The sequence below is a fragment of the Lactuca virosa genome, chromosome 7 (genome assembly GCF_052849685.1).
Source record: "Lactuca virosa cultivar CGN04683 chromosome 7, Lactuca_virosa_CGN04683_v6, whole genome shotgun sequence".
Taxonomy (NCBI): Eukaryota; Viridiplantae; Streptophyta; class Magnoliopsida; order Asterales; family Asteraceae; genus Lactuca; species Lactuca virosa.
Genome location: NC_136432.1, coordinates 196,490,479 through 196,514,746, shown reverse-complemented (window position 1 = coordinate 196,514,746; position 24,268 = coordinate 196,490,479). Strand labels below are relative to the sequence as shown.

General features: G+C 33.7%; 4 protein-coding genes across 5 annotated transcripts; 1 reads left to right on the top strand and 3 right to left on the bottom strand.

Moving 5' to 3' along the window:
* The first annotated feature begins 397 nt into the window (after positions 1 to 397).
* Positions 398 to 2,815, top strand: LOC145127426 (receptor-like protein 6). The gene has a single exon (XM_079062627.1). It carries the CDS (start codon positions 446 to 448, stop codon positions 2,813 to 2,815), a length of 2,370 nt encoding a protein of 789 aa, XP_078918753.1. The 5' UTR covers positions 398 to 445.
* A 2,129-nt stretch (positions 2,816 to 4,944) lies between these two features.
* Positions 4,945 to 8,134, bottom strand: LOC145127873 (glycosyltransferase BC10-like). The gene is made up of 10 exons (XM_079062992.1): positions 7,531 to 8,134; positions 6,956 to 7,072; positions 6,769 to 6,869; positions 6,607 to 6,678; positions 6,445 to 6,529; positions 6,256 to 6,336; positions 6,102 to 6,143; positions 5,933 to 5,992; positions 5,647 to 5,793; positions 4,945 to 5,516 (listed from the first exon to the last, which is right to left on the bottom strand). Exons 1-10 carry the CDS (start codon positions 7,795 to 7,797, stop codon positions 5,352 to 5,354), a joined length of 1,137 nt encoding a protein of 378 aa, XP_078919118.1. The 5' UTR covers positions 7,798 to 8,134; the 3' UTR covers positions 4,945 to 5,351.
* Positions 8,135 to 8,513: 379 nt separating this feature from the next.
* On the bottom strand, positions 8,514 to 10,214 carry LOC145126235 (uncharacterized). Its single transcript, XM_079061636.1, has 5 exons — positions 9,862 to 10,214; positions 9,238 to 9,394; positions 9,075 to 9,125; positions 8,896 to 8,988; positions 8,514 to 8,730 (listed from the first exon to the last, which is right to left on the bottom strand). The coding sequence occupies exons 1-5, from the start codon at positions 10,026 to 10,028 to the stop codon at positions 8,671 to 8,673; spliced, it is 528 nt and encodes a 175-aa protein (XP_078917762.1). The 5' UTR covers positions 10,029 to 10,214; the 3' UTR covers positions 8,514 to 8,670.
* Positions 10,215 to 16,613: 6,399 nt separating this feature from the next.
* LOC145124612 (ERD (early-responsive to dehydration stress) family protein) lies at positions 16,614 to 21,116 on the bottom strand. 2 transcript variants are annotated; one of them, XM_079060021.1, is made up of 11 exons: positions 20,835 to 21,115; positions 20,178 to 20,520; positions 19,932 to 20,078; positions 19,702 to 19,837; positions 19,515 to 19,616; positions 19,298 to 19,420; positions 18,526 to 18,606; positions 18,092 to 18,432; positions 17,784 to 18,029; positions 17,382 to 17,706; positions 16,614 to 17,308 (listed from the first exon to the last, which is right to left on the bottom strand). In XM_079060021.1, exons 2-11 carry the CDS (start codon positions 20,489 to 20,491, stop codon positions 16,820 to 16,822), a joined length of 2,304 nt encoding a protein of 767 aa, XP_078916147.1. In that variant the 5' UTR covers positions 20,492 to 20,520; positions 20,835 to 21,115; the 3' UTR covers positions 16,614 to 16,819. The 2 variants fall into 2 exon arrangements, with proteins under 2 accessions (XP_078916147.1, XP_078916146.1); XM_079060020.1 differs by having other exon boundaries at positions 19,932 to 20,520; positions 20,835 to 21,116.
* Between the last annotated feature and the right edge of the window lie 3,152 nt (positions 21,117 to 24,268).

Genomic DNA, 24,268 nt, shown 5'->3' with positions numbered 1-24,268 from the left:
GTTTCAGTTTAAGCAAAGCATTATTCATCAAGATGATGAAGCACTTTGTGGTGCTAGTTGGTTTCAAACATTCCACTCTTGGAAGCCCACAAGCAATGCATCGATTGCTGGTTTTGATTGTTGTTCATGGCATGGGGTGGAGTGTAGAAACAATGATGCATATGGTCATGTGATCGGCCTTGACTTGAGCGAAAGCTTTCTTTGTGGGCATATCAACTCTAACACCACCCTTTTCAACCTTGTTCATCTTCAAAACCTCAACCTTGCCATGAACGACTTTCACGAATCTCAAATCCCATCCGAGATTGCTCGACTAAAGCAATTAAGAAGCCTAAATCTCTCTTATTGTGGGTTTAGTGGCCAAATCCCAATTGAAATCTCACAAATGATTCAATTGTCGTCGTTAGATTTGTCAAGGAATCCACTACAACTTCACACTCCTAGCATGGAGAACCTAATGCAAAACTTAACACGACTTGAAGAGCTCGATCTCTCACTCGTTGACATTAGTTCTTCCGTACCTCACTTTTTGGTCAACTTTTCTTCTTTGAGGTTACTTAGGCTATATAATTGTTCGCTTCGAAATGAATTCCCTATAGCCATATTCGAGTTACCAAAGTTGAAATTTCTTAACGTGGCACTCAATCCTAACCTCATTGGTTATCTTCCTGAATTTGGCAACAACAACTTACTCGACTTACGACTTTCTAGATGTTCATTCTCAGGGCGCATTCCACGTTCACTCTCTAACTTGACACAACTCACTTTCTTGACTCTTGGTGGCAATAAGTTCACAGGATTTATTCCTTCATTGGTAGGTCTTTCAGAACTCAATGCTTTGGAACTTAATGGTAACAACTTTGAGAAAGGACAATTGCCCGATTGGCTTGGTAAGCTCACTAAGCTTAATCAGTTGTATTTGTCCGATAACAACTTAACCGGTGAAATCCCATCTTTTCTTGCAAACTTAACTAAACTTAGTGTTCTTTCATTGGGATTGAATTCTCTTAATGGTCATATACCATCCTCGTTTTTCAACCTCACCCAACTAACAATGTTAGACCTTCAAGGTAATCAATTGGAAGGACCAATTTCAAGCTCATTTTCTAAATTCAATGGTCTTCGAGCCCTTCGCCTAAATTTTAACAGTTTTATTGGTAGGGTAGACTTAGACATATTCCTAGGACTCAACAAACTGGAAGTTCTTATGTTAGGTGGTAACAAGATATCATTAGTGCCTACTGATAACTACACCATTAGCACCTTACCACAATTGAAAGATTTACAATTGTCATCATGTAACTTAAAGAAATTTCCTGGCTTTTTGCGCTTCCAAAATAAAATGAGGACATTAGTTTTCGACCATAACAAAATTGAGGGTCGGGTACCAATATGGATCTGGAATAATAGCCAAGAAACATTACAAGTGATTAGCCTTTCATTCAACTTCATCACTGGTTTTCATCAGCATCCTCATTTTCTCACGTGGGGATATTTAGAAGGATTTATCATCCGGAATAATCACGTACGAGGACAAATACCAATTCCACCACAAACCATAGTTTTTTATGATGTCTCAAATAATAATATGAGTGGAGAAATACCACCATTGCTATGTGAAATGAAATCTCTTCGAAAATTAGATTTGTCTTCTAACAACATGAGTGGAACTCTTCCTTCGTGTTTTGATAGCTTAAGCAATTCGTTGGTGGATTTGAATCTAAGAGGAAATAAGTTTCATGGGACAATGATGGATGCGTTTATGCATGGAAGCATGTTGGAAAGTATTGATTTGAGCGAAAATAGATTTATGGGTCAACTGCCAAGATCGTTGACAAATTGTACAAATTTAGAGGTTCTCTCTCTCGGAGATAACTCTTTTCATGGCGTCTTTCCTTTTTGGTTGGGAACTCTTTCCAGACTACAAGTTCTAGTTTTACGTTCCAACAAGTTTTATGGTCCAATTCAAGGTTCGACAATTGTTTCCTCACAATTCTCTAACTTACGAATCATTGACCTCTCGAACAATAGCTTTAGTGGTGAATTGGACCAAAACTACTTCCAAACTTGGAATGCCATGAAATCAGTATATGTTGGCGAATCATCGACTCTGGGAATAGAATTGAACTTCGAAGCAGGCTACTCAAAATCATCATACTCGATGACATTAATACACAAAGGTGTCAGAACAAATTACGAAAAGATTTTAACCATATTCATGGCTATTGATCTCTCTTGTAACCATTTTGAAGGAGAAATTCCACTATCACTCCAAGACCTTCGAGGGCTTCAATCACTCAATCTTTCCAACAACCATTTTTCTGGAGGCATCTTGCCATCATTGGGGTACCTAAAGAATCTTGAATCTTTGGATCTGTCTCGAAACGAGCTATGTGGAGAAATTCCTCAACAGTTGGTGGAACTCGGCTTCCTTTCCATTTTCAACGTGTCATTCAACAATCTTGAGGGGCGCATACCCCATGGAAAACAGTTCGATACATTCGAGAACAACTCCTACATGGGGAATTCTCGATTGTGTGGACAACCATTATCCAAGGAATGTCAAGATTCAAAGGCGTCAGAACTTCCACCACCAACAAGAGATACGTATGACTCCGAGTTTGAGTCTCTCCTCCCAAGCGAAAGAATTGATTGGATTATTGTATTTTGTGGAGTTGGAAGTGGGCTTGTTGTTGGGATTTTAATTGGGAATTTTCTGTATACAAGGTATAGTGATCGGTTCATAAAGAGGAAGGAAATATGGGTAAGGCCACTTCGTAACACGAGGAGAAACCAAGGTACAATAATTTGTTAAATTATCTTAAAACTTTGTAGCAATCGTTACAATATATTGTTGAGATTAATTGTAATATATATGTTTCTCAACTTTGTCTTATTAACAATTACTTTTAAATTTTTTTTTATCATTTACCAAAACATTATTAAATTATATATAAAGCCAAATGTGCATTTTAGCAAAGAAGGTATTATTTTCATATTTTAAATTTAAAATACTAAGGAAATATATTTTTTATTTTTACTTGGATATGTAATGAGTCCAGTTATGTGATGTTGGTCTATATTTTCAACATGTTATTCGTTTAAGACACATTTATCATGATGTTTATAAAGACATGTTTGTTTTAAATGTCGTATGATATAGACATATAGTACATGTTTGAAGTAATTTGTATGTAATCCATATTTTAACCATATTTTCTGAAGTACACATTTTATGACTGTGGATGCGGTATTTTCTATAGATAATCATAAACCTTACCTAATTAGCATGTATCTGCAGGAGTGTCATAGGCTTCAAGTTGGAAGGCCAAGGAGAAGGTGCATAAGGTCCGGTCTTCAAGGGATTTTAGCAAGTATCATGTGTCTTATAAGCTTAAGATTATGTTGATTTCAGTTGTATTTCTATGAGTTGAGCGTTCATTGTAATTTGTAAGATATTTGATATATCATTTAAAAGTGTATCCTTGATACATAAAAGACATGTTTGTTTTAAAATATGATATATATTGCAAACTCGGACTATATTCCCGAGGATTTCAATTTCGATGTCATGAAGGTGTTTCTTTCATGCTTTAAACAATTTCATGATTCACAAACATCAACTTTCTACATTAAATCAACAATAACCCATATGATATGACAAGCAACTCCCACAATATGATCTCTTTTGGGTAGATTATGGTTATATCTTAACCATTCAGTATTACCACCATACTTTTATCATCAATTTGAACAAAATCAAACCAATACATCAGTTCAATACACATACCTTGCTCAACAGATGTTTGAATTTGTTGATCCCTTCCAATTGTAGAGTATTCTTAATTCTGAATCTTCACTTCTCTCCTTCTCGATTCAAGTGTGGTATCCACTGCCTAACACCTCCATTCATGATTTATTGATCATCTAATTGCTTAGATTAACTTGAACATGCATAGCCTAAGTTTTATATGACACGATTTGTACCCTTACTATACTCTTTCCATAACCATAAACAATTTTCAATTGTCCTTTTTAAAAAAGTAGTATAGCATATCAATGTATTGCCCGAGAAATGCTCGCATTGACAAAATTAGGTCAAAAAAGGCTATCTCAGGATAACTTTCTTGTAAGTTATTTATATGTCTTGATTTAGCTTATACATTCCAATATAAAATCATTTTACAAACATCAATTTAACACACCGTTAACAAATTTTACAAAGATATTCAACATACCTTCACTAATGAGACTTCGACTTCAAACCAGACTTACACCCTGTTCTCGAGTTCAACTTAACTAGGGAAAAGAAGGGGAATTGATGGAAATAAGAAGAAAGTAAAAGAATTTGATATTCCTAAGTTTCAATAAAGGATAAAAATGAAAGGAAATGAAAGGATCACTTTCCCTCCTAACTCTCCTTCCGATTTGGAAGGATTTAGAAAGAAAGGAACAAAATGTTTAAGTTTTATTTCATTTCTTTCCAACTTGGGAACACAAAATACAAATTTCTTTTCCTTTCATTTCTCTTCTTTTGTCTCCTTACTTTCTTTTATTTTCTTTGCTAAAACTCGGGAGCAAATCTGTTCACCCTTTGAAGTGAAATGTATAAATCGACATACTATGATCTTCAATTCACTAATATGACTTTGACTTCAAAGCAGACTTGTGTTTTTCGTTACCACCATAAATCTATTAATCTACATAAACATAAGTATATTCACCAAATATAATAAATAAACATAGATATGTTAAAACAAAAACACAAGACAAGCTCCAACTATTTTAGAAGACGGAAACATGATATCATGTAATATCCCTTCCTAAGTCCAATAAATTTTTTCCTTTCCAATTTCTCCCGATTCTTGTTCCTCACCACTTAAGTTCTTGATGTCGCTCAAAATCTAAAGATCAATTGGTCCCAACTTTGTTTAAAAGATGAAGTTTACAAACCCCAAGTCTCTAGGATCTTTGTTTCTAATATCCATTTGTTTACATAATATGATGTCAAACAAACCCTTATCCAACCCCTATTTACTATTTAGAATGAGTATAAACAATTACACAAAATCTTTTCCGAAAACCAATTTGCGAGATTAGAAGCAACATTTGTTGGTGATTTTAGTGTCACCAACTCATTTTAATATAATGAAGCCAACAATCTCAACATGAATCTCACGGATATCTCGTTAAGGTTAAATTGGGAATTTGACCGTTCAACAAAAGGGTAGTACAGTCATTTGATCAAACAAATATTACATAACTCCCAATTTGCACAAAAACACAAATCGCCTCCATATGTACATCAGCTCAGTATACATCCATCCATCCATCCATCCACTACTACAAGTCTATGTGGGATCTAGGAACAATGTTTTGGGGTCATACGGGCCCACCACCCCATTTGTCAAAACACGCATGGCGGCCCCACGTGAAAACTTCCTTGCAAATAAGTAACAAGGACCACCACACCATTCCGTCCGGTTCTCAGACTTGAAATAAACATGGTCAATATCCTACAGTACAAGAAATAACAACTTACTTTCATTTATTTGGATCATATTGTTATAATTTAATTGGGTAGCTTTTTTCAAGTAAAACAAATTAATGAAAGTAGATTGCTATTTCTTGCATTTAATTTATTACCTTGATAGCTTGGATATTTTTTTGGCTAGCACTTGTGTAACCAAATGTTACAGGGTGCCAGGCTAATGTATTCATTGTTTCTGTTGATTGGTTCCATAAAGAATACGTTAATGTTCTTCTCACCAATTCACCTTCAATCCCCCGCATCTTATTACCCAAAAAAAAAAAAAGATAATCGTTAGATCTGTCAAGGGTAAAATGGTCATTTACTCTCGTTTATTATTTCCTTCAATTTCCATGATGAAACAATTGTATAGAATCACTAAGATTCAAGATTTTGCTTTACCTCAAGTAAAGTGGGCACATAATGTTCATCTGGGATGCAATTGTGTTGCTGTTGCTCTTTCTTCAATATAATAATAATAAGAAAATAATATAAGAATTAAGAAACAGTAGATGTTAAAAGTAAAATAATAACATGAAAGCCTAAAAAATAGTAATCATTGTACACTTACAAGAGACTCGTTTCCTTTGCTCAAGTCTAAAAGTGGTCGCCTCTATTTTTATACAGAAAAAAAAAATACTAATCAGAACCATAATATAAGAAGGGTATTTACGTCATTTGCACAAAAAAAAGAGAACCTCAAAGGTAACTTAATCAATCTTTACCTTGCAGTGTTTGTTAAAGATTGGGAAAACAACATGATCATATGCAACAACCTCTGCATGTCTTCTAACCAATGTAATCCACTGAAATCATGTGATTATTTAAAGTTAACTACAGCTGAAAGCCTGAAACTAATAATATAATGATTTAGACGAATAAACCAAAGAAAAGGTTAAAATTACGAAAATGACCTGGGATCCTTTCCGCCATTTGTCTTCAGGTATGTCAGGGGACATTTCTGGATTATAACGTTTTTCTGTGGCATCATCAATAAAGCTGAATAAAAATAAAAGAATACTCAACTTCAGTTGGTTAAAAAGTCAAATGAAATCAAAAGATGCCAAAGTAAATACCTGTCCACAAAGCTTTTTGGAGATGACATTATATATTTGTATATATAACTGAAGTTATATAGTGGGACACAACTGCAAAGAAAAGAGACTTAAGATACTATAAGTGTTATTCATCAGATATAAAGATAATCAGACTTTAACATTTAAACAGGTGAAAGAAACCTGTCAGAGAGGAGTATGAATATCTGATTATTAGTATCTTCAAGGGCTGCTTTGAATAATAGCTTCTCTGCTTCAATCATTGTTGGTTTACCCCAACCCACCTGTACAAATCATGTATTTGATTATTTGATAATGTTAACAAGAAAGTTTAACCAGAATTTAATTTAACATAAATCTAATTAGCTACCTCAACACTGTTTTTCAACTGTCGATTATAGAAGAAGGCTGATCTGGTAACCGATTCATCAAACACAAAACCAGGCTTCGAGTGTATGTAAATGGTGAAATTTTCAGGATCTGCATTCTGTAAGCCCATCAACTTTAAATGTTCGATTATGTGTCTTGAAACAATTTTGTAATTAGGGACATATACATATATATGAAGTTCACATGGTTTGCAGACACAAAAATTAGGGTAAAAATCTGTAGAAAGCAAATCCCACAACAATTATGCAGCCTGATCTATTAAATCTAATATACAACCAATGTTAAACATTAATACATTAGCATTGTCTGCAAGGAGACAATGATTGAGCTTATGAGTTCATATCATCTGCACTAAGCTCAAAAATGTAGGGAAACATCATAGACACTCAAATTCCAGAAGATAAGTGTTTACTTATAGAATTTAGTGGTCAGTTGTCTGAACTATATAGTAAACCTAACAATCAATACGACGCAGAAGAGCATAAGCTGGAGTTAATTATAGATTCAAAACATCAAGCGTAAAAGGTAATGTAACAAAGTTAGAAACAAACGAACCTTAAAGAAGTTGTGCCATAGGAAATCAAGAGGAAGATTATCTCGAACAAGGAAAAGGAAAGCAATCTTCATACGATAATCTTCGAGGCGAAACTCATCAAAACCGAATTCAGTAGATACAGACGACGACTGAAGCTTGAATTGCGAGAAGAGTCCGAAAAAGACGACGAAGCAAAACAGTACCAACAATGAGATCACAAACTTGGAAACAAACGGCGGAATCTGGCGTCTCGAAGCAACGGCAGCAAATCTCTTCTTTGCCGTCATAATCTCCCCGTAAAATCCACCTTCTCCTACAGCGACAAACGCGGAATCGATTGATAACCGATAGGCGATAGGAACGTTGAAATTAAAGACGGAAGTCGTTTGTGTGTGTGAAATGTAGGTGAAGAGTAAATTGATGGCAGAGTTTAGGTTTGGAGATTGAAAATGGATGGGAGAAAACGGCAGCGCCGACTGTGCGGCGGCGTCGCTACGGTGGCTTGAGTTTATCGACAGAATCGGACAGAAAGCAGGAGAGAATCGGTGGCACGTGAGCTGTTATCATGTTTCCTTCATTCAAATCATTTTTTGGTGAGTATAATCATCAATACACCCAACCGGTAGCTAGATACAAAAAAGGCAAAACCGATTCCAATATTCTTTTAAACAATTTATATAATTAATTAATTATACATTGTTTGTAATGAAAATTTCTGATTTGTAAATTCGATACTATTTGTTTCTTATGAAATGTTTTTCATTGGTTTTAACTAAAATTAAATAACCCATCATCTTAAGGAGTTTGTCCTATGATTCTGAAAATTTCTAATAGTTTTAACTTTTAATAAAAAACTCGAAAAACAAAAACTTCTTATCCAAAAGCCACTTCAAATAAAAACATACAATAACCTATTAGCTACTTTTACCAAACATGTCCTAAAATTTATATAAATAAATAATTTAGGAAATTTGAGCACATTTTGCAAAATCCTAAACCACCATGAAAAAGTCTTCAGAATCTGCCACTATCAAGTATTAACCAATACATTTTTTTTCTTTTACACCATAACAGTTTGATACACTTTACAAAGGGTAGAATTGACAATTCACATAATAATATCTTTTTTTCAATATAATGAGAGCAGTGAACGCTTTGCATTAATCAGATGCTTTCATCACTAATGCCACCATAACTCCTAACACTGCCCCTGCAACCACCTGTTTTAAACAAGTTGAACGACTTCATCATTAGGTAACCCATTACCATATTTTTTATTTACTTTGATGACATGGATGCCAAGTCATGATTACATGGCTTATCTTTGCCATGTCATCCACTGTTTGACTCCTTTAAAAGTAGAATGGTGTAATAGGAAGAGAAACCTGTAATGGAGTATGTCCAAGAGAATCACGCAGAGGTCTGGATGTGGATAAAGGGTGTTCAGGAGGAAATTCACACACAATTTGGTTCAAAACCTGCAAAAGTTTAACAAAATAAGATTTCAAACTATAATTTATTATGATTTTTTAAATTTCTGATAAGAAATTAGTTAAAATTTTACTTCAGCTTGGCGTCCAGCATGGAGTCTGACTCCAGATGCATCATACATAACCTGAAAACATTTTCAACATATGAATAAGAAGAAATTGTACAAAAAGAAACACAAAAACTGGAGAGATAATCATCAGAAATTTTGCTGAAATGGAAGAAGAAGAAGTACATACAATAAAAGTCAAGACAACAGCAATGGCAAATGTTGATGATTCAATTCCTTCATGTAGACCTATGGATACTGCAAGTGCCACCACAGTTGAAGAATGAGATGATGGCATTCCACCTGAGCCAACAATCTTTTTAGGATCCCATTTTCTTTCTTTATACCTGAGCTTCTAAGATTGACATGCGAAGAGGTCAGTAAATGCAGCAATGTCACTCATGTTCTTCTTGGAGATCAAATTAATTGGATGCCAAAAGTAAGGGTTTACAAGAACAGAAATAGCATAACAGAAAAGGAAGTAAGGTGTTGTGTTTAGCATGTTTCTGAATCGAGCAAAATCCTCAAGGTTTGAATTTAGCTCTAGCAATTGCAAATCGCAAATCAATTGCTAACTACATGATTTACCTATCTGTTTCTACACTAAGATCCGAGTTCAGCTGCATAAGAGAAACCATAAAAACTGCGAAAATTTGGGAGGTTAATGCTAGTTCAGATAAGATACTTCAGAAAAGTTGAAATGACAAAATAATATGAAGTTCTGGAATTATATGAAGATCTAGTAGGAAAAGTAAAACAATTCAATACGTGTAAAGGAAGATAAAGGTTCCGAATCGATGGAGATCGAACTGACCAGGTGGTGATGACCTTGAGGAATTGAGCAATAGCAAAGGCAAGGAAGGCTGACAACAGTGGCACACTGTAGGAGAGGGCCTGAACTGAAGGTGAAGGTGTCGCTGCCGTCTCCGTCGCCTTGCTAGCGCGGTACGCCGCGTCGGCTATGGTGATCACTTCGTCCATTGATATTTTCAAATCGATTCACACTCGAGAAATTGCTCCGACTCTACAACAGAGTTGTTGATAAAATCGAAAAAATCAACGATCGAGTAGAGTTTGAAATAGTTACGAGTTCTGTGGAGGCGGCCGGACGGCGACGTTGACGGTGGTGCACTGGTCAAACAACGCCTGTTATCCAACGAAACGGCCGTCTTCGGCTATGCCGTCCCCTGCCCGTCAATTATAAGATCCAAAGGTACTAGTTTTGATGCGTTGTGTACAAGTATGACAACGCAGAGTTCATATAGTTTGATTGGTGGAATCTTTGTCCTTCTGTTATTAGGTCCATTATATTTGAATTTTAAACGTTACTTTATTTGTTTATGTAAAATTTAAATAATTTAAATTGTATATTAAACAATACAAAAATATAAGGTCGAATGGTATACATACAACGAGGGGGTCTATGGCATACGTGGCCACGAACCACGATCTTGTACACCGTCTCGGTGTGTCGTCGTGAGCTGTGGTTGTGGCTATTCATGGTGGCTACGATGGAGGCGGACGACCAATGATATTTCGAGGCTTGCATTCAACCATTCAACGGTTATTTTTGCTGTTTTTTTTTTACAAACTCAATACCTATATAAACACAATAAAACCCTCACTTTTCATCAAATTTTACATTCACATTCTTTAAACCAAAAAGCACATGGATTTCTTTAAAAATTTTGACTCGGATGATGACGGAGAATTCATCTCGATCTTCTTCAATGTTGTGCAACACTTTCACGATGAAGAAAGTTCGAATGTTGTGCTTTCGAGAGCGGTCGTCAAGCCATACACGACTTATTGGTACGTGATTATTTTGCCGATAATTGTCTTTACAATGATAACTCGCTCGAACGTCGTTTCCATGTAAATAAGGATATGTTTTTACGTATTAGTAATGCTTTAGAAACTCGTTATGATTTTTTTTCAAACAAAAACTCGATGCTAGAGGAAGAATGAGTTTTAATAGTATACAAAAATGTGGCCGCGCTTAGGTATTTGGGATATTGTATAGCATTTGATGCATTTGAGTTCTGACGAGTGCTTGAAAGTATCCGAGAGGACCACAATTAATTATGTAGATTGGTTTTGTACATGTGTGTATGAGGCTTTTCACCAACAATATTTACGTAAACCTACTCCACGTGATATTAAGAGATTATATTCAGCTCATGAACAAAGACATGGATTTCCGGGTATGCCTGGCAGTCTAGATTGTACGCATGTGGCTTGAGAAAAATGTCCAACTGCATGGCGTGGTCTTCACTCAAGGAGATATAGGTGAACCAAATATAATCCTAGAAGCTGTTGCATCTCAGAATTTGTGGATTTTGCATTCGTTTTTGGAGTTGCGGGGTCTAACAACGACATTAACGTTCTTGGCCAATCTCCCATTTTCAACGATATTTGGACCGGCAAAGCACCTGATATGTCGTTCACGGTGAACGGGCATTCGTACAAATACTGTTACTATCTTTGTGATGAGATATACCCGGATTATTCTACACTTATGAAGGCATACTCGGTTCCTCGAAATGAAATGACAAAGTTGTTCACAAAAAGGCAGGAATCATCGAGAAAGGATACCGAGAGGGTATCTGGAGTCCTCAGGCAGACATGACATGTAGTGAAATACGCTACACGACTTTGGGATAACGATAGGATTAAACGAATGGTTCGAGCATGTATTATAACGCATAATATGATCATTAAAGATCAAGGTCGATCGATTTGCATGTATGACCCGGACGACATAGTCATCCCGATTGAAGAGTTTATACTTAGAACGACTGAATTTTTAGCACGGGTTGTTGAAATTCATGACAGTGAAACGTGTAGTGAAATACGCTACATGACTTTGGGATAACGATAGGACTAAACAAATTGTCCAAGCATGTATTATAACGCATAATATGATCATTGAAGATCAATGTCGATCGATTTGCATGTATGACCCGGACGACATAGTCATCCCGATTGAAGAGTTTATACTTGGAACGACTGAATTTTTAGTTTGAGTTGTTGAAATTAATAACAGTGAAACGTGTTTCAATTTTCGAGAAGATGTCGCAGATCATTTGTATCAACTCAACATGAACGAAGATTAGTTTTTTTTTATGTTTTTTTTATTCTAGTTTTTTAAGTAAATGTAGTTTTTTAAATTAATGTAATGTTTCTTTATTGAATGAAAAACCAATTAAAAAAATTTGTATGTTTTTTTTTTGTATTTAAAAGTTATATTTTTATTGTATTTTGAATTAATAAAAATAAAAAAATGATATGAAATAGAGTTATAATAGTGGTAGGTAGTTGTGATAATGTGGCACCCACCACTATACTAGTTAGTGGTGGGTATAACGGATGGTCTAACAACAACCAAGTTCCATAAAAATGAGATGGACTGTAGTGAGATAAATTTTAAATAAAAATATTCAAAATTTTATAACTTGGAACTTTATTCAAAAATTTAAATCATTGTTTTGGTAATAAAATTGAAATAATATTTATATATAAATCATTTACAAAATTAATACAACATGTTGATAAATTAAATAACGCGATGCATGTTTGTTATCGATTGTTGGAAAAATGTATTGAGATAAATTTATAAAAGTTCAGTTGTATAATAAAACCTAAAAACTAGGAAGGGAATTTTGTCAATTCTAAAATATACGTTGAATATGATGTAGTGTAGTACAACGAATGTGATAACATCACCTCATGTTCATCAAGTAAATGCTTTGCTCGGAGGAGGGGGTATCTTGGGGATTTCAAATAAAAAATTACTGAATTGGGCAATCTACATCTGTATTAGTTTATTTTCTTATAAAATTTTAATATACGCTATAGTTTTCGTTTCATGAAAAAAAACTTTATAGTGGCTTCAAATGAAGCTACTATATGGGTGATAGTAATACATCAATAAAAAATTAATATATTTAAATGGTATTGAACATTTGTTTTTTGGAAATTTGGAGAATTATAATAATACATTAATAAATATATTGAACACCCTCGTACCAAAGATAAAGATGTTTAGGCATACCTAAGAGCTCTGTATCAGTTATCCTGTTGATTATCATATCTTAAAGCCAATAAATTATTGATTACAAGTCTAATTTAAAACATCATAGATTTTTAATTCATATGATGGGCTAATCCTTTATCTAAGAAAAGGAAGTTATATTTTGTTATCGGTGAATGTAACCAATTTGAATTTTACCAATTCATAAAGTTTTGTTTCAATTTAGGGTCAAGAATCTGTCATTTGGTATATCATTTTTTATTTTGATAGAAAAAAGTAACAATCTTTTCTTTTAAAAAAGATTCTTTTATGACCAACTATCTCCCTCCCCCACACATGTTACATGTTAGGATATATTGATATATTTGTCATTCTTTCCATGGATGATGGATCCATAGCAACCGTTAATAACATATCCAAGTACTTCCTGTTAAGGTGGTAATGGCTATGAAGATCAGTGGTTGGATGTAGTTTGAAACGTTACGAATCATTGTTCCATCAATCACAACAATATTAATCAAACTAGAACTACAAACTAACGTTGTGTTAAAAACAAATTTTATTATGCAACTAGGACTATAAATAAGAACTCAACCGACCATATTCATATTTCTTGATATAGGTAGGATTAGTTTTTTCTGTATTGCAACCCATATAAGGAGGCTAGAATTTTTTTTTTTTTTTCATTTTTAATTTTTTTTTATGGATTCACTTTGATGAACTCATTTCTAACAACGTAACTTTGTCAAAATCTTAACCAACACATATGCTATAATTATTTTTTAAAGACTACAAAATATTAACCTGAAACACTTTAAATCATGTCTATGCTATATAAAGTAAAAGTACTTTCTAAAAAGGTAGTCCAAAATGTTAATATCCAAAATACATTTAGTTCCGTATTTGCAAACACGCAAAAAGTTGATTATTTTTTTATATTTCAAAACTAGTTATGAGACTCATATGGATTAATTAAAAAAAATAATTATAAATGTCTAAATATTTAAAGATTTTGAATTTATAAGAAAATAAAAAAATAATGACTTATTATAATGAAAATATTTTTTGTATTTTAAATTTAAACAAATAATTTAAATAAATAAAAAAAAAACTAATGAGTTTTAATTTTGAGAATTTTAAAATTAAAGACTAAACTGCACAAATGGTCCCTGTGGTTTGCTCAAAATTGACACTTTGTCCAAAAATGTTTGGACTAGCACCAGAGGTCCAAACTTTTCATTTTGTTGCAAGTTTGGTCCAATTTGCTATGAACTTTTTCATAATGACGAATTTGCCCTTGCTTTTTCCTTTTTCAGTTTTTTTATTATTTAAAGATTTTTTTCCGATTAATAGAAAAATAAAAAAGAAAATTTTCCTTTTTTATTTTATTTTTATAATTTTTTATAACAGAAAAAAGAAAATAAAATGCAAACTCTCTCTCTCTCTCTCTCTCTCTCTCTATCTATCTCTCTCGTTTCACACAAAAAGTTGCTCATCTCCTTCACCACCAGCCACCACCACCGGCAATGGAGGCTTCCGACGAAGCGGGTTTCGATGTTTGAGGCTAGGGTTTCTGGTGCCATAGATCCGAGAAAGGGGCGAAGGGCGAAGGACGAACTGAGAAGATAGATGAACTGAGTCGGGGTTGCCAGAAATCGAGAAATCAATTGCAAAATCCGAGAAATCGTTTTTCCGGCGAACAAGAAACCCTCTTAAGGACGACGTAGATCTGTCGGAAACCGGACTCAATCTCTCCCTTTTTCTATTTGCTTTTCGTCGGAACCATCATCGCCTTTGTCTTTTATCTTCTCATATGACGACGCCTTCGATGTGTTCGTCATCGGCGATGACGATGACGTCTGTGGCTCGATAAAACTCTAGTTTCAGACGTCGGAACCATCACACCATTCGTCTCTCTTCTTCTCCGACGAGGTGTCTACATAGCAAAAGCCCTAGCGTCGCCACCCTTCTAGTTTTACGAAACTCTAAGTTTTCAGATCTGTTTTCACCCTCTTTCTCTCTCCTTTTCTTGTCGAACAACTAGCAGATCCAGATCTCCGTCGTGGCGGCGAGATGTTGGTGCTCCGGTGATCGTTGTGTGGCGGCAGTGACGACCTGTGGTGGTGGCGGCGACAATGTTTGATCGGTGGTGGTGATGTTTTTCTTTGTAATAGAGAGAGGGTGGAGAGGGTGTGGAAAAGGTAAGTTCATTAATGACATTAATTGATATCAATTTATTACTACATTTATTGTAATTATTATATTAAAATATTATGTGGACTTTAAAAAAATGGCATGTGGAAAAAAAATTTAATTCAAAATAACCACAAAAAATGACATTTGACAAATTAAAGGAAAGAGTGACAAGTGATAAAAAAACCTTCATTTATCAGAGTAGATTACATTTGGGTTATTTTTGTGAATATCCCCGATATATATATCTCCCTAGTGATAACCTATGCAAAGATGGTCATGTAATTGCTGGAGTCCCACATAAACCTGCTGGAGTCCCACATAAACCTGCACCTGTTAGTCATCCACAGTGAAAGCTGATAAAAAAAACCCTAATCAACACTTACAATTACGGTCGATTTCATCCGAGTTGGTCCAATTTTTTGTGGAACATCAACCGACAAAGATCATGGTTGTGTGTAGGAATCCTAGGGAAAAAATGTAGGTTTTATGAGTGTTAAGGCTCTTGAACTACAAAAACTATCACATGGACCAAGAAACCATTCTTGCGGGTTATTCTTCATTTTATTATTACATTATTTTAAAATAAACTATTTATGACTACATATAAATAAATAAAACTAGAAAGGTTACCCTCGCTACGCAGGGGCCATAAGCTTTCAATGTTGTTTGCGAATCGATAAATATGACAGACGTAGAAAGTGCAAGGATGAAAAGCCCGGACTTTGCCCCGGACCGTTTTTTTCATGTTTTTGTGAAAAAATGTAAAAGTTTTGACTGCAAGGACCAGAAGTGTCAAAATGGCTAAAGAATTAAAGGGGTAGGAATTAGCAACTTTTTAGAAAAGGGATCAAAGTTATCAAACCGTTAAAGTTTTGTGGCCAAACTTTAAAGATTAAAAGGTTCCTAAAAAGTGTAAAAATATTGATTGTAAGGACCAAAAGTGTCAAAATGGTTAAAGAATGAGGAGCAAAGTTGCCAAAAAACAAATTTCATATGAATTTAATTCCAACCTGAACCCGAGTCTCACAGCTGAAAAAATGTAAAAGTTTTGACTGCAAGGACCAGAAGTGAAAGAGTTGTTTGTGAACAAAAGCATAAAGGTGAAGAGTCAATGTTGTAAGTAGAATTACTAATAATATGTAATAAAAAGCGAGGGTTATGAAAAATTCAAACCAAAGTTAAAGGGTTGTTTGTGAACAAAAGCATAAAGATGAAGGGTCAATATTGTAAGTAGTGGAGGACCAAAAGAGACCAAAAATATGCCTTTACTGTTAAAATTTTTCACAATCTTAATATATATATAATAATAATGCACATAAATTAAAGCATTATTAGCCTTATAAGAAATAACATAGCTTATAAACCACTTCATTACAATACACATTGGCATATGTTTTTTTTCCATCAAGAACAAGATGGCCCAAATTGCCAACACCAAAAACAAAGCCCATCTTTTGATCAACCAAAACAATATACACATAAAAGGCTTCATCTCAAAATCATTCTCAACCACTCCACTCACCGAAACCCTAAATATCCGATCTTACGGACACGATCTTTCATCAGTAACACACAACAGTGTTCGCGATGACTCGCTCCGTTGGCTCCGAACCGGCGTGTTGACCCGCGACTCACGTTTCGTAGGGACAAGCGCCGGTTCTTTCGGCCACTCATCATCACTCACATCCCATTTATCTTTGTTACTAAACACCGGATGAATATACGCATCTTGTAAATAATCCTTCACATTTAAACTTGGCTCCCTTGCTCTTTCTAATGTGTCTTTCATCATAGCTTCCTGTAAAGGGTACCTAACGAAAGCTGGTTCAAATCTTCCTTTACAGAATCTATGAAACCAAAGTGTCAACACAGGGAGTACAATAAGCAATGGGGTTGATTGAGCAGCTTCTTTTGTGCTAAGTAAACCCATTAAAAGCAGCTGTGAAACAACCAGTGCAGTTATAATTCTCCCATGAACATCTGGCCAAAATGCTCCAGCGCTTTCGTATTGTTGATTATATACATTTATAATCTACATATAAAAAAATAAATTATAACTGTCAGTATTTAAAGAATATATTTATTATTTTATTTATATTTATTACCTGATGACGATATACAACGTAGGCTAAGGCAAAGAAGACGACTATGAAAGGAAGAAGAATTGGGGTGACAGAAGCATAAACAAGGCCGAGTAAGTAATAAAGCTGGATTTGAGGTTCACCAGTGTTGAAAGGTAAACTCCCTGGATTCATTGCTTCTTCTCTATCTTTTTCAGTTTTCACCAATAAAAAATTCTTCAAGTGATAAAATATCAGCGGTTTTAATCTTAAAATCTCCCCTGCAACTCCCGCCCATCCGTCTACCATTATGTAAGTTATGAAGAAGGTCGCCTTCATCGGTATCGATGCCCCGATTGTAGCTGGGATCCTGTAATTTATCATAAATTTCAACAATCAATCAGAATTCAGACAGAAGTTGCAGGTTTTTACTCCGACAAATCTTACGTGTTTGCGGATTGGTGGATGAAGGTGTTTAGCTGTTGAAATGCAGTTCCGGTGATTATGCTTCCAAGGAAGACATTGATGAATTGAAAAATGTAATATCGAGTTGCGGATCTTCTCTCGAGAGCTGAAATGGATGTGAATCCTTCAAATTTAGACATCATCATAAGGATCGAAGGAAGAACAATCAGGAAGATCTTCAAAGCGATTCCAGGAAGAACTCCTTGGATCAAAGACTTGATAAACTCCCTGCACCACGAAAACACAGTAAATAACTTGATTTAATAAGAGCAATATACGAGACAACTTACAATTCGAGAAGATCATGCAAGAAGGGAGCGGCTTTGACGATTCCATCGATATTAGCTAGCGATTGAACGAATGCAATCGGAATCATGAAGAAGAAAGTAAGGAAGAAAAAGGCGACAGCGATTACAAGCCTTCGAATCGTGAGTGAAACGAAGGGAATCGCGAGATTATCCCAATAAACGTCGCGAGGTTCAGGAGCCCATTCCGTTAACCAAATCGTCGGATTCCTGGATTGTTCGGTTTGTGCACAAACCGCAGCTCCCCATCGTGTTTTAAACGAGACGAATGCAGCTGCCATAACATGTTTCGAGCTTTTAGTGATTTTTTCCCTCTCTTTGAATATCTGCAAATTAATAAAATCACGAACTAGGGTTTAGGGAGGACGATGAAAACGTAGATTAAAAGTTAAAACAACACATTTGATTTTGGAGCTTACCTTTTTCGATAGTTTCTCGACTTCAGATTCGTAAAAGTCGATAGCATCCACTCTCTTTCCCCACAAGCCAAGATAACCAGTCTGTTATATAAGGATAAAATAGTCATTTGATCACTTATTTCATCACATATGTGATTATGTTCATTTGATCATATATGTTCCACAGAGATATGGTCAATTGATCATATGAAAAAAGAAAACAAATTCTTAAAAAACATAAACAGAAGGGTAAAACAGTCCGATATCTCTTCCATATAGAAAAGAAACCTATTCCTAAGAAATCATAACCATAAGGTTGGAATTGTAAATTTAATCATATTCAGGTAGTTCTTAAGGTTAAAAAGAAGCTAATATAGCAAACACAAACATAAAGATAAAATGGTCATTTTTTCATATATATGTTCCCTAGAGAAAAGGAAACAAATTCCTAGTAAAAAAGTCATTTGCTTATGTCTATTCCATAGAGAAAAGAAAACAAATTCCTAAAATATCATAGGGTAAAATGGTCATTTGATCATATCCTCCTTCAGTTAAACAAAAGCTAATATAGTAAACACAAACATAAGGGTAAATTGGTCATTTGATCATATTCCAAAAAACACAGATATGGTCATTTGATCATATCTGTTCCACAAAGAAGAGAAAACAACTTCCTAAGAAATTGTAAACAAAAGGTAAAATGGTCATTTAATCATGTCATTTCCATAGAGAAAAGAAATTTTTTTTCTAAGAAATCAAGGGTAAAATTGTCATTTAGTCATGGTGATAATACCTTTACTGATGGTCTTTTTGACTGGTTATTTCTATTATATTTAAGTTGATAGTAGTCAAGCCAATTTTGCTTTGTTTTCTTCTCGTTTACCAAATCAGAGAGCAAGTTCGCATCATAAACAACCTGAAATGACAATCTGCTTATAAGAAACATGAATAATTTTATAAATCAGATATTTTTTATAAGATTTTTAAGAAAACTATATATTAAAAAAAACCTGATGAGATAGATAGTGATCAGGATGGTTGACTAGAAAAAAGTGTTCCACGAGTTCGTTGACCGATTCATCAGGGTCAGGAGGGACATTTCTAACTAGGACCTACAAAATTAAAATGTTAAATAATCTTGATTTATTAAAATACAAATTCAATAAAAAAATATACATGATTTTATAATAATCTTACTGTAAATTGATCAGGTCTTCTGTTTTCTGATGCGATAAAATGTAACCTCATTGATGCAACTATCTCATATTCTCTTTTTAAAATATAACATGTCCAAAAGGTAAAGGCATATGCCATGACTATATGTGTAAAGAATCTGCAACACATATTGTAAAATTATATTGGGATTCAATCTTTTTAAAATATTATTGCCACAAAAGTTTAATATATAAATAAGTTGTCATTATTACCTGTTTGATCCAGTGGGAATGTTGGATATTGAAAGCTTGTCTATGTCACTATATGTTAATTTAGATTCCTCCAAAGTTCGATTGGTGAAATTGACTGGAACCATAACTGAGAAAGCGAGGCATGCTATTGGAACAAAGATCTTCAATCTGATATCAATTATGAAGAACAAATCAAGAACACTAATCAGTATTCTTAATTGCATCTGGTAAAAGTTATAAACAAAGTAAGGTAAAGTGGAAGAATACCCCGTCAAGTAAATTCTCAAGTAAAGAACAGAGTCTAATCCGGCATGATCGATAAGCTCAGGCTCAGGCATACGTAATGCAGCAGGCATCCAATTCAGGAACTTCAAGTATGATCTGAAGTCTAAGTTTACAAACTTCTGCACAAATGCACCTGATTGAAGTGGATTGCTCCTTAATCCCCTTAGATACCATTTTGGAAAATACACTCTATCGTTTATAGGTTGAATCCGAAGTATGGCAAATGCTACCAAAAATGCAAATGCAGTGAGGATGTTTATGGTAGCTGCAAGCCCTATTTCAGAACTTGAAGCCATAATGTTACTTCACAAAATTGTGTATTCACCTGAAGAAGATTGATTGAAAAAAAAACTGTCAGAATCCGATTTAACACCTAATTTCAAGTTTCCAACCACTAAAATTTTCAATTTCGGCACGAAATCACAATTGCATTGATCTTCGATGATATTTTATCGTGTTTCGTTCTTCAAGTAGATAATAATTTGTTATAAATGTAGAAATATGATGAGAAGAGCTTCCTGTTGAACCAGTGAAATTGGTAAATTCTACGTAGCATCAATTGGGGATTTCAAACGAAGTTATATTGATGAATAATCACAATCGAACACAAAATATACGGAAAAAATCGTAGATACGTACTGATTCGAAACTTGTTGTGCTCCAATTAGTAACCGATATACTTGTAAAAACCCTTCAGATGCCGAACAAAACTCGACGCTTTTAGTTGATTTGATGCCTGTGAAAGAAGCTGATGAAGACGATACAAAGAGTATATGAATCCGTCTGGAAGAGATTGATTATAGCGATGATGGACGTGTGAATTCTGTGTGTGAGAGTGAGTGAGTGATTTGGTGAACGTTCGATGAAGGTGAAGGGGAAGGCGGTGGGCTTTTTGTGGTTTGCGGTTTGAAACTTGTAGAGACGTGGCATCGGATCGTAGCAACGGCTATATTTTATATGGACTCCTTTGGACTTTGGTACGTTCATACTTTGACTTTATGTTACAAAGTTAACTAGTTTGCTATGTTTATTAATGTAACGTGACGTGATTATTTCATAAGAAATTCCAAACGAAATATATGTTTTATGACCTATAAGATAATTGTAATTGTATTATATCTATGACAAAACCCATTTGAATCTTAATAGTTAAATATTGTATATTGATGTATTTTTCATGTTTTAAATTATCTTTTGTTAGTAGAGTGGTTAACCAATGGGCCCACATGTATTTTTTACATTTTAATCTATATCTTAAAATTCCGATTCAATTTTACAATCACGATCTTGCAAAACGAAAACCGATCCTATATAAGATACTGATCTTGATAATATTGGTAGATATGTATAAACCACAAGAACCAACGTTGTAATTTACTCTTTATTTATATAGAAATGTTTGAGGAACCTATAATTTACTCTTATTTATATAAAACTGTTTGGGGAACCTATAATCTTTTGACCATATAAAATAACATAAAACCTAAAATCTAAAACTCTTAAAATCTATCAAAATGTTTGAAGTAGTTTTTGAATTTAAACTTTTTAGTTTAAAATAAACTTTCAAAAAGCACGTTGCCGAACATACACTTAATTAAAAAAAAAACACTTGAGTTAAGAATACAATTCAAGTAGATTTAATGCCTACCAATCATATATCAACAAAATGTTTCATAAACGTGCAAATGAATATTTGGTAATGCCTAATACATGCAACTATTCTCTTAAATATGTATATTCTTTAAGAAATATATATATTTTGATGGTCGTATGATGTTTTGGACGCATAAATACAATATACATCCTTCCAAAGATCCAGATGAACCCAACTACCATTTAAAGTTACAATGCACATGCACTAACAATATCAAACACACAACAACAATGTATTTAAATGGTCTTTATATGAGACAATACAATTTTTATGTACAAAGTCAATACATTTTAATATGTTCACTTAAGCAATATATTTTCGTAACATTATGCAAAACAATAATTTATTTTAAAATAAGTTAATATCATAGAATAGCTACATATTTTTCATAAATATTTTGTTTTTTAAATGTATTTTTTTGTACCATGTATGTGATTAAACTTGAATAAGTGTTTATAAAAACCTCATCAAACTTCTAAAGGGATTAACATTTTGTTGGATAAACCCGAGATTCAAGATTGAAAATTGGTTTCTTAATAAAATTAATAAGGAACGTTTGATTTGAAGAATTTGAAATTCCATTCAAATTTCATGATTTGGTTTCATGTTGATATGGTTTCCAAAATACTAAAAATGAAGGATTTCACTTTTACAAGAATACCATCCTTTGTGGATCATTTTAACCGATTTGCCTTTATTCGGGTCGGCACATGACCGAACCCGAATAAACCGAAAACCGAATAAGACTATTTGGAGGAACCGAAAACCGAACCGTTTAAACCAATACGGGTTCGGTTCAGTTCAGGTACTAATCGGTCTGGTTCGACTATTACCCGAACTAAATAACATTTATAATATAATTAAGGACCGAATAATATCGAATAACATTTACAATAATCAAAGGAAGTCAAATTATTTAAATTCAAATGTGGATCGAGTGATCCAACCATAGCTCTAAAAATATTGAAATCTTCTTCTACATGGGACAAAACATCTCAAACATATATAGGATCTATTACAAAAAAAAAAATTGTTAGTTTAAAAAAACAACTTTAATACCTCATCTTTAGGAGTCTGTATCTCGTTGAATATACAACCAAAAAATGCATGTAAACTATGTAAACGATAGTTTAAATTGTTAACTACAAGTTGGAAAAATCGGGCAAATTAGACAAATAATGAAGACGTTATGACACTTTAAAGTTGCCATAAAATTCTGCAAATATGCTGAAATAGAAAACTCAGCTTTAATACGTCATCTTTAGGAGTCTGTATCTCATTGAATATATAACCAAAAATGGGTATAAATTATGTAAACAATAGTTTAAATTGTGAACTGCAAGCTGGAAAAATAATCGGACAAATCGGACAAAAATAATCCGGCTCGATCCTTTAGGCCCGATAAAGACGTTGTCCGAGTAACCCAAACTGAATAACCGGGGAACCGAATAAGCCTAAAATATATACCAGAGAACCGATCCAAATAACTTATTCAGTCATAATTTGGTTCGGTTCAGTTCAAGTTTTGATTTTGGTTTGAGTTTTCGGTCCAAACACTCCTCCCTAATCCTTAAATTATTTCATCCTTGTTGACATGCTACTTTGTTCAAAATAAGCATATAAGATCATATACCTTTTTCGAATGTAGACATATTTCGTGAAATTGTTATATATGAGTATATGGTCATTTAGTTCGAATATTCTTTAGTAAGTCATGGTTCTATTTATGCGACACATACATATCGCCTTGATTATCTTTTACTAATAGTCATTTCCTAGCAAAATTTTATAAAACAACTACGTATTTTTGTTATGTTGCTTGTCAATAGTGATGATTTACACATAAAAAATAGTGTACTTTTGAGTTTAATCTTGGTATCTTCTTGATATTCTACTTGTATCAGGGGCGTAGCCAATATAGAACAAGCGTAGGCCTATATATATATATATATATATATATATATATATATATATATATATATATATATATATATATATATATATATATATATATATATACACACACACATATGGTATATGGTATGTACAATATATATTTTTGTTAACTAAAAAGAATTAGGGTTGTGATATGACTTATTCCATTCAAAACTTGAAATTAGTAAAAAAGAATACATTATTGTTTATGTCGATTAGACCATATTTTAGATTATTTTAATGATGTAAGACAATATCATATGCAACTTAAATAAAAAATTTAGTTAAGATTGCATATATAGTTACATTTTGTTATCGTTTGCAGAATTTTGCCACTGGTTTGTATTTTGTATATTATTTGGCCTACCCTAAAACAAAATTCTGACTGACTTGTATAATAATCTCGTGAATGTATAGATGTTTCATAAAACGGCGTGTAACAAGTTTTACATGTTATATAAGAGGGAAAATGACGCAACGGCCT

Coding starts and splice junctions, on each gene's coding strand:
- LOC145127426 (XM_079062627.1), top strand. CDS start 446: ATGGAGAACCTAATGCAAAACTTAACACGACTTGAAGAGCTCGATCTC.
- LOC145127873 (XM_079062992.1), bottom strand. CDS start 7,797: ATGACGGCAAAGAAGAGATTTGCTGCCGTTGCTTCGAGACGCCAGATT. Junction 7,073..7,530: donor TATGGCACAACTTCTTTAAG/GTTCGTTTGTTT, acceptor ATGGGCTTACAG/AATGCAGATCCTGAAAATTT. Junction 5,794..5,932: donor ATGTGCCCACTTTACTTGAG/GTAAAGCAAAAT, acceptor TTGGGTAATAAG/ATGCGGGGGATTGAAGGTGA.
- LOC145126235 (XM_079061636.1), bottom strand. CDS start 10,028: ATGGACGAAGTGATCACCATAGCCGACGCGGCGTACCGCGCTAGCAAG. Junction 9,395..9,861: donor CTCAAGGTCATCACCACCTG/GTCAGTTCGATC, acceptor TTAGAAGCTCAG/GTATAAAGAAAGAAAATGGG. Junction 8,731..8,895: donor TTGGACATACTCCATTACAG/GTTTCTCTTCCT, acceptor TGTTTAAAACAG/GTGGTTGCAGGGGCAGTGTT.
- LOC145124612 (XM_079060020.1), bottom strand. CDS start 20,491: ATGGCTTCAAGTTCTGAAATAGGGCTTGCAGCTACCATAAACATCCTC. Junction 19,838..19,931: donor ATTCCCACTGGATCAAACAG/GTAATAATGACA, acceptor TATGTGTTGCAG/ATTCTTTACACATATAGTCA. Junction 17,309..17,381: donor ACGTTGTATATCGTCATCAG/GTAATAAATATA, acceptor TTTTATATGTAG/ATTATAAATGTATATAATCA.